We start from the raw sequence: 13,940 nt of genomic DNA on the forward strand, positions 1-13,940 counted from the left end.
ATAGGGAAGTGTCATTCCCTGGTCTAATTTTACCTTCATTCTCAGGGATAGAGGGAGCCAGGATTATAGCCAACCTTTGGTAGTTGTCTGTAAGTATTTTCATGAAGAGTGTGGATACAAGGAAGGCCTACGTCTTAATGTATGTCAAGCGTCGCAACCTCAAGTCTTACACTTGGTTCAAGTCCTTTCTTTGGCTTAGAAGTGCATCAATCCTACCTGGATTGGTTTTTTCTTTGTTGACCTGTGTGCTCTTTTGGCACTATTCAGGTTATCTCTGTGCTCCTTTTTGATCCCGTTTCCTAGAATCAGACACAAACATTAATCACAGTCCCATAACAATTATCAATAAATGGCAGGTTCCCACAGTCTAAAGCTGTCTGGGTATGTATTAATATTATAGCAAGTATATATATTTAAACTTATATTACTGTAGAATAAAAATTAATATTGATTATATATACCTGAAGTACATAGAAATGAGAAAGGGGAAAAATCAAATATTTTAATAAAAATAAAAGAAAAAAATAAGGAAAAAGAGAAAAGAGAAAAAAAATAAATTCAGGAATTCAATGTGTTTAAAAAAAAGCATCCTCTTGTCAATGGATTATCTCCAATGCATGTATAGGATACAGTCAAAACAGTTTCAATAGAAGATGCTCTTTTTACATTTGAGCAATGAATCCAAGAGTCCTTCTCTCTAATTTTAATAGATGTTGGAGTAGTTAACAATATTTGGAATGGCCCTTCCCAGGAAGGCTGAGTTGCTCCCATACACTGGAAGTTCTTATATACAAGTTGTCTCCTGGGTTCAGGTCATGAAGTGAAAAGTCTAATGGTCCAGCTTTTACTTCAGCTCTAGATTCATGTAGTTCACGCAGTTTGTGCTAAAAAATTCCTGTATATGGGAATCAATAGTAGTATCTCCCCCTAATAGCGATGTATATGCTGGGAAGAAAGGCTTAGCCTGTATAGGCGGATGTCCAAAAAGCATCTCAAATGGTGAGATGTGTAGGTCTCCTCTAGGCCTGCTTCTAAGATAAAACAGGGCCAGAGGAAGAATTTCAGGCCATTTTAAATGGGTCTCAGTGCATAATTTTCCAATCATAGTTTTAAGTTCTTTATTCATCCTTTCAACTTGGCCTGAGCTTTGGGGATAATATGGAACATGGAATTTTGGAGTTATCCCCAAGCAAGAATATATCTGATTTAGAACAGAATCAGTAAAATGACTTCCTCTGTCGGAATCAATACGTGCTTGCAGGCCAAAGGGAGGAATAATTTCTTTTAAAAGAACCTTATTTGATAGAGATAAGAGAGAGAGAAGTTTTTGCAGGACTGGAGGTCTAGCTCTAAAATGCAAAACCCAGGATTCCATCGGAATGTCTCTGGGTTGGTGGCAGTTGGAGCTGAGGCTGGCCATACACTGAGTAGAGAAACTGAGGTTTTTTTTGGTGTCTCTATGTGAGGGACTGAAGTCCCTTTTTCCCTGGAGGCTTTGGCTGGACAAATCTGAGAGGAGAAACTTGGCTTTTGGACATTGTCTCTCTGGCTCTGTACAGTTAGAGCTGAGGGAGGGTCTTTTTCATCTCTGTGTCTGGGACTGGAAGTCATACTTTTCCCTGGAGGCTTTTGGCTGGACATACTAAGAAGAGAAACTGGGCTTTTGAACTTAGTCTCTGGCTCTCTGGCTCTGAGCAGTTGGAGTTGACCAGAGGGCCTTTCTGGTCTCTGTGTCTCTGACTGCGGACACACATTTGCTCTCTGGAGTTTGAAGTTGGCTGAGAGACTTTTGTGAAGCTGATTTAGTTACTTGAAGTTCTCTGACTTGTAGTGGACAGTTGAAATTGACAAGAAGGAGAAATCTAACTGAAGAAGAAGAAAGAAGATCTTGAAAAGCTATTGTCCTCCATCTCCCTGTCTCAGAGTCACAGTTTGTGACTGTACTACTTTCTCAATTTTACCTCAGTTAGACTAAGGACTTCCTCATCCCCCTTACCTCAGTTTCCCATTCTGTTATCCCAATAAACCCTTTACCTGAGAAAGAAACTTGGAATATTTTATGATTCACTCAGTGGGGAGGGAAAATTGGGAGGAGAAGGGTGGCAGGAGGAAGAGGGTTGGAAGAGGGATTGAGGGAGGAAGGAGATTAGGAAATAGATCAGCCATTGTTAGGGATCAATAGGCAGATTCCCCCAGAGCAGTGTCCCCTGTGTACCAGTACCCTGTGTGTGCAGCATACCCTAGCAGCATTTCTCTGTCCTCCATTACCAATAAGCAGCCTCAGATTCCCTCAGCAGTTTTAGATTCCTGCTGTAGCCTTTCTAGTCAAAGCCATTGTGAAGGAACAGGTTTCCCCTCAGTCCATCCTCTAACTCAAGAAGTAAATAGTTTTCTCTCCGTTTATTCTTTATTACACTTAGCAATGAAAGCCGCTGTAGCTCGGGCTGTAGGAAATTCTTCTGGCCATCTGGTCAGTTGGTCTACTATGACTAGACAAAAATTATATTTTCCAGCCTTTGGCATTGTTATAAAGTCTATCTGCAGGTGCTCAAAAGGTGTGTAAGCCAGAGGACACCCACCAAAGGCTTTGCCACTAAAGGCATGTTGGTTATATGCCTGTCAGGTAAAGCAGGCTGGACACACTTTAGAGGCTATGGTCGTTATAATAGGGGCTATCCATACTCTCTTAACAGAGTCTACAACGCCCTGGGTACCAAAGTGACCATTTTTATGAACAGATTGGCAAATTTGGTGATAGAAACTTCTAGGGAGCAGGAGTTTTCCTTCAGATGACACCCATACTCCATTGATCTGTTTTGCTTTGAATTTTTGTGTCCATTTTTCCACTTCCTTTTCATTATAGGAAAGTGATAAATTTAAGTCATCAGTGGTTGTTAATGTTAAAATTAATTCAGGCCCTTCTATGGCTGCTAGCTTTGCAGCAGTATCTGCCCGGTCATTTCCCCTAGAGACAGGGTCAGTGCCACCTGTATGGGCAGAGCAAAGCTACAGCTAGGGCTTCAGGCAGCTGGATAGCAGAAAGAACTTCATTAATAATTTCTGCATTAGCTATAGATTTTTCCAGCCGAGGTTAAAAATCCTCTCTAGAACCATAGCATCCCGACTGAGTGACAAAAGTCAAAAGCATATCTAGAATCCATATAAATTGTTGCCTTTTTACCCTTGGCAATTATACAGGCATGTTTCAGAGCTATGAGTTCTGCCCCTTGAGTGCTAATGTTAGAGGACAGTGAAGCTGACCACTCAGTGGCAAATTGTGTGACTACAGCAGCTCCAGTGTAGCGTATGCCATCCCTCAAAAAAGAACCATCAGTAAAGACCAGGTCTGAGTTGTTCAAGGGAGTGTCCAAGAGATCATCTCAAGGCTTTTCTGCCACAGATACTAGTGTTTCACAACTGTGTGATGGTTCTCCTGAAGTTGGTAAATCTGGAAGCAAGGTGGCAGGGTTAAGGGTTGTACAGCGTTTTAGAGTAATATTTTCATTGTTTAACAAAGTTGTTTCATGCCTTGTAATTTGCTTCCAAAGATATACCTGGAGTTCTCATGTATGGGTATGGAAAAGAAGGCTGAGCACAAGACCACTACTGTAAAGTATGTAGCTGTGCTAGGAATAGAGGAAATAACAGTATTGATGTTGGAAACTATGGAGTGTCTCTTTATAATGTGATTGTTCACAGCCCTCAAATCCTGTATGAATCTATAGAGGTCCTTGCTATCGAGCCCCCTTTTTGTTTTTTTACTAAGGAATTATTATTCCCTGGTCCATTAATGAATTTGTTACTGGGGTAATGCCCTCTGTTGCCTCCTTTGAGAGAGGATACTGAGGAATGGAAGGAGGTGGCTTGGATTTAGTTTTAATTTGCACAGGAACAGCTGATTTAAGTAAGCCTACATCAGTAGAAGATGTGGCCCAAAGAAACTACGGCATATCTGTAGGTATTTCAAAGATGGGAGGCTCTTTTGCCTCCTGGCTCTCTGAGAGAAGTACAGGGAATAAATTTAAGGATTCCTCAGGCACTTCCAAGGACATAGAGCCATCTGGGGTGCACATTATTGTGGCTTGTAATTTGCATAGTAAATCTCTTCCCCAGCAAGTTTGTGGGGGATCCAGGCATTAAAAGAAAAGAATGTTCAACACTTAGGGGTCCTACGCATACCATGCAAGGAGAAAGTTTTGGGACCTTTAACGGTGTTCCTGATACACCTACTACATTTAGAGAGCCAATAGAGTCACATTTTCCATCTGGGTTGCTTACCAAAACTGACCTAGATGCCCCAGTGTCCAAAAGACAATCATAGTATGAATTTCCCAACTTCAAAGTGATATGAGGTTCCTTACTATTTGGGGGGGGGGGGGGTAATAGGGATTATTGGCATTAATATATCAGGGTCTGGAAAATCGATGGTTTCACTCTTTGATTCCATTGCCCTCACCCCCCTTCACACCTTCATGAAGATGCTTGGGCAGTTTTTTGGGATGCCCCACGCTGTTGGGGGTATTTACCCTGAGTATAGCATGATCGAGCTCCATTTTTTATATATTGTTGTTGGGCATTTTGTTGGGTATTATCATTTTCCTCATTTGGAGCACTGTCATTATTTTGATTGGCATTACGGTTCCTAGAGTTATTATTCCTAAAGTTGTTATTATTTCTTTTTTCCTGTAGCCAGCTCCTACAGACCATCATTGCATGGCCTCTCTTCCCACAGAAAGGGCATGTTAATGATTTATCTGTGGATTCCTGCAAAGGGGCTATGGTCTCTCCCTTATTTTTCAATTGTTCTTGTATCCTTTCAATTTCTTTCATTAAGTCTTCCACTGACTTATTGTGTGTCTTAGGTCTTTTTGCACGACCCTTATAGACAGAGGTTGCTACTTTCCTCAGTTCTTCGAGGTCCACAGAGTCCCAATTAGGACAGCTAGTTTTAAAGTAGTCTTTTACCACTGAACAACAATTCTTAACAAATTGCCTGCGTATTTGTCTAATGTCCCTTTCTCTGGTCAAATCAAGGTCCATATATGTATTTCCTACGTCAATAAGTCTGTCCATAAATTGGGAAGGGGTCTCATCAATTTCCTGTCAGGACAGTTGAAATTTTTCCCATGTTTCAGGTCTATCAGAGCAATCCCTCATGACTTTCAATAATGCTTCTCTCGCCAGGGTTAGTTTTGTGTGATCTGGTGCAACATTGGGGTTGCAGTGTGGATCTACAGTTGGCCAATGGTGCGCTCCTTTACCTTTCTTCTGATTAGCCAGAGATGACATTATTTTTTTCTCTCTTTGTCAGAAATTTATCTAACAAATTTTCAACATCTATCTAAGAGGGGTCAAACGTTCTGAATATATTCTCTAATTTTTCTATAATTAATGTTGGTTCTGCTTCAAATGATGGGACATTTAACTTGAATTTATCTAAATCATCAGGGTTAAAAGGTGTATAGTGTCTTACAGACACCAAGTTCCCATCTTTATTAAAGGTGGGTACTTCCTTTAACGGAAATAAACTTCTATCTAAATTATCTAGTGTTCCTGTTTCTAGGCTTCTTGTTCTGTTTTCAAGGGGGAGGTAAGAGAAGGGAAAGGGTTGGGATGGTTATGGGTAGTGTGGGCAGGGCAGGAAACATGGTGGGTTGGGGTAGTCAGGGCAAGGGTGTTGGTGATGGAGGCATGGGTGTGGGGAGGGGCTGAGGGGGCGGGGTATGAGGCATTGGTGGGGGGAAGGCAGCAGGAATAGGGGGCAGGCAGCAGGGATAGAGGGAAGGGCTGTGGCTGAGAGGGTGGGGAAGGGGGGTTATGGGCAGGAGTGGGTTGGTTAGGAGTGAGAGGAGCCAGTTGGTCAGGATTGGGAGGGGCGGGGGGGGGGGGGGGGGAGAAGCGGCTTGGTTAGGAGTGGGAGGGGCTATTTGAGAACTAGGAGCCAAATTGCGTAGAGCAGGGTGGGACAGGGAATCTGATAATGATGTATGAAGAGATAAATCACTCCTATTATGGGATGCCCTTAAGTCTTTTAATGCTTTGTATAGAAGATATGATCTCCCCCAAACTTTCCTCCAGAAGGTCAAACTGAGTACTGTGTTGAGTAACAGAAGGAACAATTGTTTGGTTTGGCCGTAAAATGTGTTCTTCAGGAGGATACTAACATAATCCTATTTGTTTCTCCATCTTATGCATGGTATTTCCCAATATTCTCTTATTGAAAATTAGATATAATATTACAGCTCTAACAATTACAATCCCAAGGAGGACAATTGCAGCGATCAGGTATAGCCATAAATCCTATGGGATGAACCATTTTAGAAAGACAAGGAATTTGCATTTACAAATTTGGTCATGGAGCTCATAAGTCAATTCTTAAGTAAATTATGTACTGGCTGTAGCCACATTTTTCTAAAGTCAATCACTAAGTAGCCTGTAACCTTTGCCCTTTGTCAATAGATGGCTCTCCTTATTGCTGAGGGTCTTATTTTGTTGTAAATTCTCCTTTCCTTTCTTTTTGGTTAGGCTTTTTGGGTGGGAATCTATTCAGTTCTTCACTGTGTAAGGAAGACAAAAGGAAGCCTTTTTTTCTGGGACTGAGCTCTCTTTAGAAGTTTGGGAAGGGTCACAAGTAAGAAGGTAGTCAAAACAAAGCCTTGTGCCTAAGGGCAGAGGCTTCTTTGAAAAGTAAGTTTGGGAGAGGTCACAAGTAAAAAGGCCATAAAACAAAGCCTAAGGATAAGACTCCTTCCTTTTAAAAGTAAGTTTGGAAGAGGTCCCAAGTTATCTTTTTTTAGTCCTCAGGCTAAAACTACTAGGACCATGTGCTAGAGCAAAGGCCACTGAAAGTCTTAAAACTAGAGAGGCTGAAAAGCAGGGAAATGGACTTTAAGTTAGCTCACTACCTTTACTCTGGTGATCTAGGTTTTTGTTGTGAGAGATTGAAGCAAGGCTCCTTTTCTCAGACTTTCCTCGCTGCTAATCAACAAGGGTCAGCTAATTAGATTTTTTTTCCAGAGTCACACAGCTGGGAAGTATCTGAGGTCAGATTTGAACCCAGGATCTTCCATCTCTAGGCCTGGCTCTCAATCCACTGAGCCACCCAGCTGCCCCTTAGGATTAAAAAGAAAACACTGCTGTTTCCAATTTAACTTGAGGAGAAGGGAGAAAATTGTTTCATGCTCACCTGTTCTAGAGTCGAGTTAGCTGTTAAAAGGACTGACTGAGTGAGGAGGAAGGAAGTAGAGTAAAAGGCAAGAAAATTCAGGATGTTTTTGAGGGGACTCATCAAAACCTAAGTGGTCAGCCAAAGTGTTAGGTTCAAATTTAGGGTTAAAGACTGAATATAATAATTATTGGTTGCCAAAGGATTTTATTTATAAAATCCTAATGAAACACTCAAGTCATAATGGAGTTTATGGTTATTTAATTACAACAGGAGGAAAAAAATAGAGAGAGAGGGAGAGAAGGAAAGGAGGTTAACTCAACCACTCTGGCTCAGGCTGAGCCAAGCGACAGTTTAAGGCCTTGGAGAGCCAAGGCAGAGAAGGGAGTCAGTCCTTATCACTCATGTAACTGATCTGAAGGAAAGCTGTCTGCGGGCCTCCTCCCAGCTCAAGCTCTAGGTTTGAACTGGCATCTAGCCTCCACAGGAAGTGACGAGAACTCCAGAGGCTGTTCTCTACCTCACTTCCTGTGTCTCACATGTGCCAATGGTAGCTCAAGCTTGGCTTAGGACAGCCCAAGGGGGCAGTTAGATATTTCTGGTTTGTCATTAGCTAGCACATGCCCATGTGGTGTGGGTGTACACATTCTTGGGTGCTAGACCAAGCAAGATGGAGGAAATTTTAAAATCACAATCTCTATATTGAGGACACTGGACTAGATTCTCTAAGGAATCTTCTATCTCTTTTAGTCTAGTGATAATTATATAATGATAATTTATAATTAGTAAATTTTAAGTTCATCAATATTGTCAACTCAGGATTATCTGTCTTAACAGATGATGATTGGACCAACTCAAAGAAGCATATCACCTGAAAGTCACTCCCCCCCCCCCCCCCCCCACTTCAAGTTGTATATAAATATTGGGGGAAGTAATCACAAAATAAATTCTGTACCCTCTTTCATGGTCTTATAAGTCACTCCTCACCTTCTTTTAATCAAAAGGTCTGAATCACTGAAAAATGGTAAGTCATGATTCTGAGACAATTTCCACATCAAATAGGTTCAGTGTTTTTCTAGGTGATTATGTTACTTGTACAAAAATCACATCATTTAAATTTCTTAGGATTGCATTCCCATTGTTAAGATTTATTTTTCTAGAGTAGCATTACATTAAATAATTTTTTATTGCATTCCTGTTTGGACATTTATCTAATGCCTCTTTGCCCCCAATTTTAAGCCAGAGAAGTAATGAGAGAGAGTGGGGAAAATTAAATTTCCTGTACCAAGACCCATTGCCTTTTTCAGAGATTATCACATCAATAGTAACTTCAAAATCATCTGTATAAAACTTCTTTAATCAGCAAAATTGTATTTTAATGCTTAGCTGTTAAATCGTTATATGTGTGTGTATATATTTATAACTAGAATAAGTTGGCAAATACTTGGTTTTAGTGTACAGTAGAAATGTTTAAATGTTGTTTTATGGAGAAATTCATTTCCTGCCATGTGTTTTAAGTTAGAGTCTGGCTGGTTAAAGCCTTGGTTTTGAAATCTTTTGATCCATTTAGCCTGAGACAAGCACAAACATCAAAACTGGAGTTGTCCCAGCCTTCAGAAATATTTTCTTTTCCAGGCAAAGCAAAGAAGCAGTATCACATAAGAAAGGTGTTGATTACAAATAGTGTTAGAAAAAACTGAAATGATCTGTATTTATCAACTTATTCATTAGAAGAAACATGCATCTGCAAATTATGTACAAGTAGAATGTAGTAACTTTGGCCTTGATTCTCAGTCCTAGAAAATGTTCAATTGCTAGAAAAAATGTTGTAGACCTCCAAAGAGAACTGATGGCGTATGAATACACAGATAGAAGCACACTTCTTTACATTCTTTATAGTTTGGTGGTGGGCGGGTATTTTCTTTTGCAACATGGCTAATGTGTTTTACCTATATCAAATTGCTTGCCTTCTCAAAGAGGAGAGAAAGAAAGGAGGGAGGAAGAGAATTTGTTACTCAAAACTTTTTAAAAAATGAATGTTAAAAATTTTTGTTTTCATGTAATTGAGAAAAAAAAATAAAATTTAAATTATGTGGGAGAAAAAAAGAAAGCCAAAAAAATGCTGTTGTGCTTCAAGAGGAGCTGTTGATTTTTTTGTCGATTAGTTTTCAATGGAGATTTTCCTGTCTTTTCATTGCTTGTGCTAGTGTTCTCACCTAGAACATTAGGCCAAAGGGTACAGTAAGTCATGTGATCTGTTGCAAATGTTTTGTTTATTCCAGGCTCCTAAAATCAAATAAAAATTTGTTAGTTGCATAATACTTATATAACCTTTTCTTTAAAAATCACTGTAGTCCATATTTGGACTTTAGCAAAATATTGTTTCTTTTCATAGGGTTCTTATGAACTACAGGGAATTTGTGCACAAAGGTTTGTTTTTTTTAAAACCTTTATCTCTGTCTTACAGTAAATGCTAAGTGTTGGTTTCAATATAGAAGAACAGTAAGGGCTATTAGGTACTTAGGTTTAGGTGACTTCCTAAAGGTCACACAGCTAGGAAGTGTTTTATGGTGAATTTGAACCCAAGACTTCTTGTCTCCAGGCCTCACTCTTTATCCCCTAAGCCACCTAGCTGCCTCTTAATTTTTATTTGTATGTGGAGGAATCTTTCTTTTTTAGTGTGGACTGGACTGTAGACTTGATTTTCCCCACCACCCAAGGATCTGTACTGTGTATGCTTATAATTTCTCATCTTTTAATTTCAAAGTAATGTTGACAGATGGAAATGAAACATTTTAAAATGAAACACATATGCTAGGCTTATTTTTTAAAGGTTACTATTACTGAAAGTTAGTAGTATTGATATTTATAAAATAAAAATTTTCTTCCAAGGGAGAGAATGGATCTGAGGAATTACAACATGGAAGTTTCTATGATGCTTTTGATTAGTTATTATAGTGTTTGTATTTATAAAAAATAAAAAATACTAGGAATAAGAAAAAATTCCTTTCCCTCAAAATAATAATTGGAATTATTATTTCTCTCCCTTCCTACTCCCTGAGTTTTAAAATATTCATAATTCAGTTGTTGTTTTTTTTTAAAGAAGGCCTTCCATTTCTGCTACATCCTCTCATTCTGGGAACTAATTTTCAAGTTATTTTTACCAAAGTTTTCATTTAGCATTTATATGTTGATCACTTTATTTAAAGCATTGTGTTAATTATCTCAATGAGCATAGAGATAAAATATATAATCCTTCCTCAGGGAATTTATAATTTAGTAGGATAGGGGATAATAAGCATTTATTAAGTGCTTACTGTGTGCCAAACATTTTACTAAGTGCTTTACCAATTTCATCTCATGATCCTAATGATAACTCTGGGAGGTAACAGGCTGTTATCCCCATTTGGCAGTTGAGGAAATTGAGGCAGACAGAGATTAAGTGACTGTTCAGGGTCAGACAGCTAAGTGTCTGAGAGAGAATTTGAACTCGGGTCTTTCTGACTCCAGTCCCAGCACTCTGTACTCAGCCACCTGTAGGGAGATAGTGCAGATTTTGAGTTGGAATGCCATTATCAGAATAGTACTTCATCCCAGGTGATCTTGCAAATTAGATAAGGCAAATATTGGCAACATAGATAAAAATCTAGAAAGATTTGCTAATAGTTATGGAAAGAGACTCACAGTTAGGATGGGAACAGTGAGAATGGAAATTTGAGTCATTTTGAAGGAAGAACTGGCATATCTGTGCAGCTGTTTAACTTGGAGGAGTGAAGGAGAGGGAGATCCAAGATGGCTCTGATGTTTTGAGCATGGATAATCAGGTTGAGTTTTCAGTTGTATCAAGTTTGAAGTTCAGAAGCACACATAAACAGAAAAGACCAGGAGGAGGCTGGGAATTTGGAACTGGAGATCAGGTGAAAAGATCAATTTTGGGAAGAACATCTTGAGAGCTATTTGCACAGAGCTAATAGTCAAAAATCTTAGAAATAGGTGGAGTCACATAGAGTAGAAGAGGGCAAGAAATCATATTCTAAAGTGATGCCTATGTTAAAGTGGCCACAGAAGAGAGGACTATAAACCAGTATCTAGAGAGATGCTGAGGAGAACCAGAAGAGGATCCACATTGTTCATTTTCTTATCAGCCCAGGAAAGAGGAAGTAACAAGAAATAGTGAGTAGTCTCTAGGGTGAAATGCTAGAGAGGTCAAGATGGAGAGAGCTGCTTCCATCAGGAGGTAGAGGCCAAAAGTCAAGAGAAAAAGGGCAAAGCAGATGGAGGCAGGAAGCATAAGCTGAGAATAAAGCTGCATTGTGCCTTAGGAGGCTTTATGGGCTGTTTTGGGAACCCAACCACCATATCAAATTGTGTGGCAAAATGTCAGATTGCTAACTTCAAAGTGAGTTTTGGTGCACAGTTTGTACGTTCAGAGCTGTCTTTACTGGTAGGTGGGTACCTTTTGTCTAGGTTGACTGTAGAAATGGACTTTAATGGCCCAAACGATTTTCTATCCCTCCAGGAAGGAACAGTTCATTCTTAATAGAACATGATGAGATGGGAAGAAGCAGTGGGGTCAGGGAAGCATGAACACATAAATACTTAGGGACAACATACAACATTAGAACTGTCTTCTAGTATTTCAAGGACTGCCATATAAAAGAGAAGGTAGGCTTATCCTGTGTGGCCCTCATGGGCAGAACCAGAAGTCATGGATGCAATTGGGCTCCTGCAATAAGAACCCTTGCTGAGGGGGATGGACTGTCCTAGGACACTGAGAGCCCCCCTTATTAGAGCTTTTCAAATATCACCCCTTGTTGATAACAGAGAAGTTGTTCCTGGCCAGGTCCAGGTTAGAGAGATGATGTAGGTCCCTCTCAGTGCTGAGGTTTGGAATAGTCTCCCCACCCAAATAACTGAATCAGTTTTCAACTAAGAACAAAACAGAATAATCTAAACTTTACGTCTACCCCTGCTCACTTTTTGTTGGAAGGTTTAATGAGGACAGGAGACAGTCCAGTCCAATAAACATTAATCCTGCTGTGTGCTAGACACTGCACTAAGTGCTGGGAATACAATTAGACAGATAATGGGGGGAGGGGGAGGAGGGGAGACTGAAGGAGAGCTCCCAGGGGATAGAATCACTCCATAGTCAGAGGATTTGTACCTCCTTGACCCTATAGTACTATTTGCCATTTAGGGCCTCTCTGGAAGAGGCAGGATTTTAAAAATCGCTCCCAAGAGTTATGCATCTCTTAGTTAGAATTTGGAGGTATGGTGGATATTGGGTGTTATAAGGGTGAAGCCTAATCCCCAAATCAAATTAAACTAGTCTGACAGTTTGCCTCCCAGAAGACTTAGTAAATTTCATTATAGACAAATTGGGTAAAAAGAAGACTTTCTTTGGTTTTGCTTCTGTAGAATTATCTTTGAGGAATAGTCCCACTAATTGTCTAAATGGAGATGCTACATGGCACTATGCCCATGAATTCCTGGAAGTTTTTACATTGTTTATAAATGTAACAAAATCACAACATTTTTTTTTCCTGTTTTAGGTTGTATCTCCTGCTAAAGTGTGCGGGATTATCAATGAGTCCAAAACTGTCCGAAGGCTCCGTTTGCTGGTTGCCAGTAAAGAATTTGCTTTTAAAGCTGGCCAATGGTAAGTTGTTGGTTTTTTTTTTTTCACATGGTACATGGAGGGGCAGGTCCTATCATTATACATACATTTTATTAGGCAAGTAGCCTCTACATTTTAAATTACTGGGTTTTCCATCTTAAATATAAATGCTAAAAAAATTTATTCAAGTTAATTTTTAAGTCTGTCTCTTGTTATTTGGTTTGGACTCAAACATTGCTAATTTTATCCTTATATCTGTTTTTAATTCTAACAACTTTTTTGATCACTTTCTGGGGGAAGGGGATCTAAAGCTATGATTTTGTTATTGTAGGAAACTACCCCTTAAGGAGACTCTCTTGTATCCATGTACACTGGATTGCAGTTTATAGTCTGAGAGATGAAGGGATTTGTCCAGAGTCACTTAGTCTGCTTAGTATCCAAAGAGGTGGGACCTGAACCCAGGTCTTCCTCCCTGATAGGCCAACTTGGGATCCACCTTAACCATCATACTGTTACAGGTTAAAAATATTCAATAGGAGTTTTATAAAAGTATAGCAATCAGTTTGGTAAACCACCAACACTTATTTATTCTGAGGAGAAGTTAGGATATAAAATAGGGAGGAGGAAAGTAAGATTATTTTGAGGGAAAGGAATTTTTTCTTATTCCTAGTATATTTATATAGTATATAGTAAAATGGATCTGTAGCAAACTGTTAGCTCCCCATTGCAAAAAGCAAAACTCTAGAGTACTCTTATTTTCTCCTCCCTCTGTTCTTTTAATTTCATCTAGGGTGAGCATAAAGAGTATAAATGTCATCAGTGCAGGGCAAATTATAAATCTGTCTCCAGTGGACTCAGTGTAGACCTAAGGATAACTGGGATGCTTGATGGCCTTCCTTTATTTTTATTCAAAGATATTTTCATAATTACATGAAATAACAATTTTCAACATGTGTTTTCCAAAATTACAAGATCCAAATTGTCTCTCTGTCTCTTCCCTCCCAACTCTCCATAGATGGTAAGCAATTTGATCTGGGTTATATATGTATTATCATGCAAAATATATTTCCACATTGGTCATTGTTGTAATTGTCATATAAAACCAAAATCCCAAAATAAAAAACATAAATAAACTAATGTGAAAGATATTTTTTTGAT

The 13,940-nt window shown here is 39.3% G+C and overlaps 1 protein-coding gene across 2 annotated transcripts in view; it reads left to right on the forward strand.

Moving 5' to 3' along the window:
- The window catches only part of OXNAD1 (oxidoreductase NAD binding domain containing 1), a 58,424-nt gene that overhangs the window by 25,311 nt on the left and 19,173 nt on the right, over nucleotides 1-13,940 (forward strand). For both annotated transcript variants that reach the window (XM_001380094.4, XM_007505126.3), the window contains one exon: nucleotides 12,718-12,824. In XM_001380094.4, the coding sequence (XP_001380131.1) occupies nucleotides 12,718-12,824 (107 nt within the window). The remainder of the gene's footprint in view (nucleotides 1-12,717; nucleotides 12,825-13,940) is intronic.

Source organism: Monodelphis domestica, chromosome 5 (genome assembly GCF_027887165.1).
Source record: "Monodelphis domestica isolate mMonDom1 chromosome 5, mMonDom1.pri, whole genome shotgun sequence".
NCBI lineage: Eukaryota > Metazoa > Chordata > Mammalia > Didelphimorphia > Didelphidae > Monodelphis > Monodelphis domestica.